Raw genomic sequence first — 928 nt, forward strand, 5'->3', positions numbered from 1 at the left:
AGTCTCGACCTAAGCGCAGTCTGTGCTGACCTCTCCGCGCGATCTGCCTTCCTCGCCCAAAACATGATCAGGTATTTTTCCATTTAGATGAAGGATCCCAAGCGCCGCCGCGACGAAGCGCCGAGGCAAGAGATGGGGGGGGGATGCAACCAGAAAAGGCAGCCAGAAAAGCTAATCGGATCCCCCGCCCGGCCGTCCCAAAACAACCTTTTCTCCTCTGAGCTGGTCTTCCTTTTACTTCCCATCCCCTTCCTATTCATCTTCCATTTCCTTGCACTACTTCCTTACTTCCTCTTCCCGGTCCCATCTATCTTCTCTTCCTTTTCTTTCTGTTTCTTCCTCTCTAGCTCTCTTCCATTTCCACCCATTTTAACCTCTTCCTTCTCTCTCTTTATTGCGCATTTCCATTTCCACCTGCTCTCTCATTTTCTTTGCATTCTTCTCCTCTTTTATTCACTCCCACTTCAATCCACCCTTTCCTTGCCGTTTCTGTCACCCCGTTCCCATTTCTCTCCAATTTTCCCTTTCCCTTGAACTCCTCCCTCTGTGTCACCTTCTCCAATTTCCATCCTGTTCATTCTTCTTTACGTCTTCCTCTTATTGCCTATTTTCACTTCCACTCTATTCTCCTTTCCTTACCCTTCGTCCTCTCGATTTCCATTCCCATTCCCTTGCTCCTCCCCCCATTTCCCATTCCCGTTCCCATTCCCACCCCGAGCAAGCACTCACCAGGCGACGGGCGGCCGCCGAGCCTCGATCAAGGAGCCAGACGAGACTTACCTGAAAAAATAGTGTTGCTCGTTAGTCATTAACATAATTTTATTCTTCTCATTAACTAAACTCAAGAGGCAAATTCATTAACATACAAAAACATAATTATCTAATAGCATGCAACTGCAACTCTGTTTAAGTCTGTGATTTGGGAAAA

At 47.2% G+C, this 928-nt stretch overlaps 1 protein-coding gene across 1 annotated transcript in view; it reads right to left on the reverse strand.

Moving 5' to 3' along the window:
* Positions 1-726: 726 nt before the first annotated feature.
* The window catches only part of LOC119591337 (protein lap4-like), a 96,333-nt gene continuing 96,131 nt past the window's right edge, over positions 727-928 (reverse strand). Inside the window, exon 3 of the mRNA XM_037940068.1 lies at positions 727-780. Within this exon, the coding sequence (XP_037795996.1) occupies positions 758-780 (23 nt within the window). The 3' untranslated portion in view covers positions 727-757. The remainder of the gene's footprint in view (positions 781-928) is intronic.

This window comes from Penaeus monodon, chromosome 28 (assembly GCF_015228065.2).
Source record: "Penaeus monodon isolate SGIC_2016 chromosome 28, NSTDA_Pmon_1, whole genome shotgun sequence".
NCBI classification, from domain to species: domain Eukaryota; kingdom Metazoa; phylum Arthropoda; class Malacostraca; order Decapoda; family Penaeidae; genus Penaeus; species Penaeus monodon.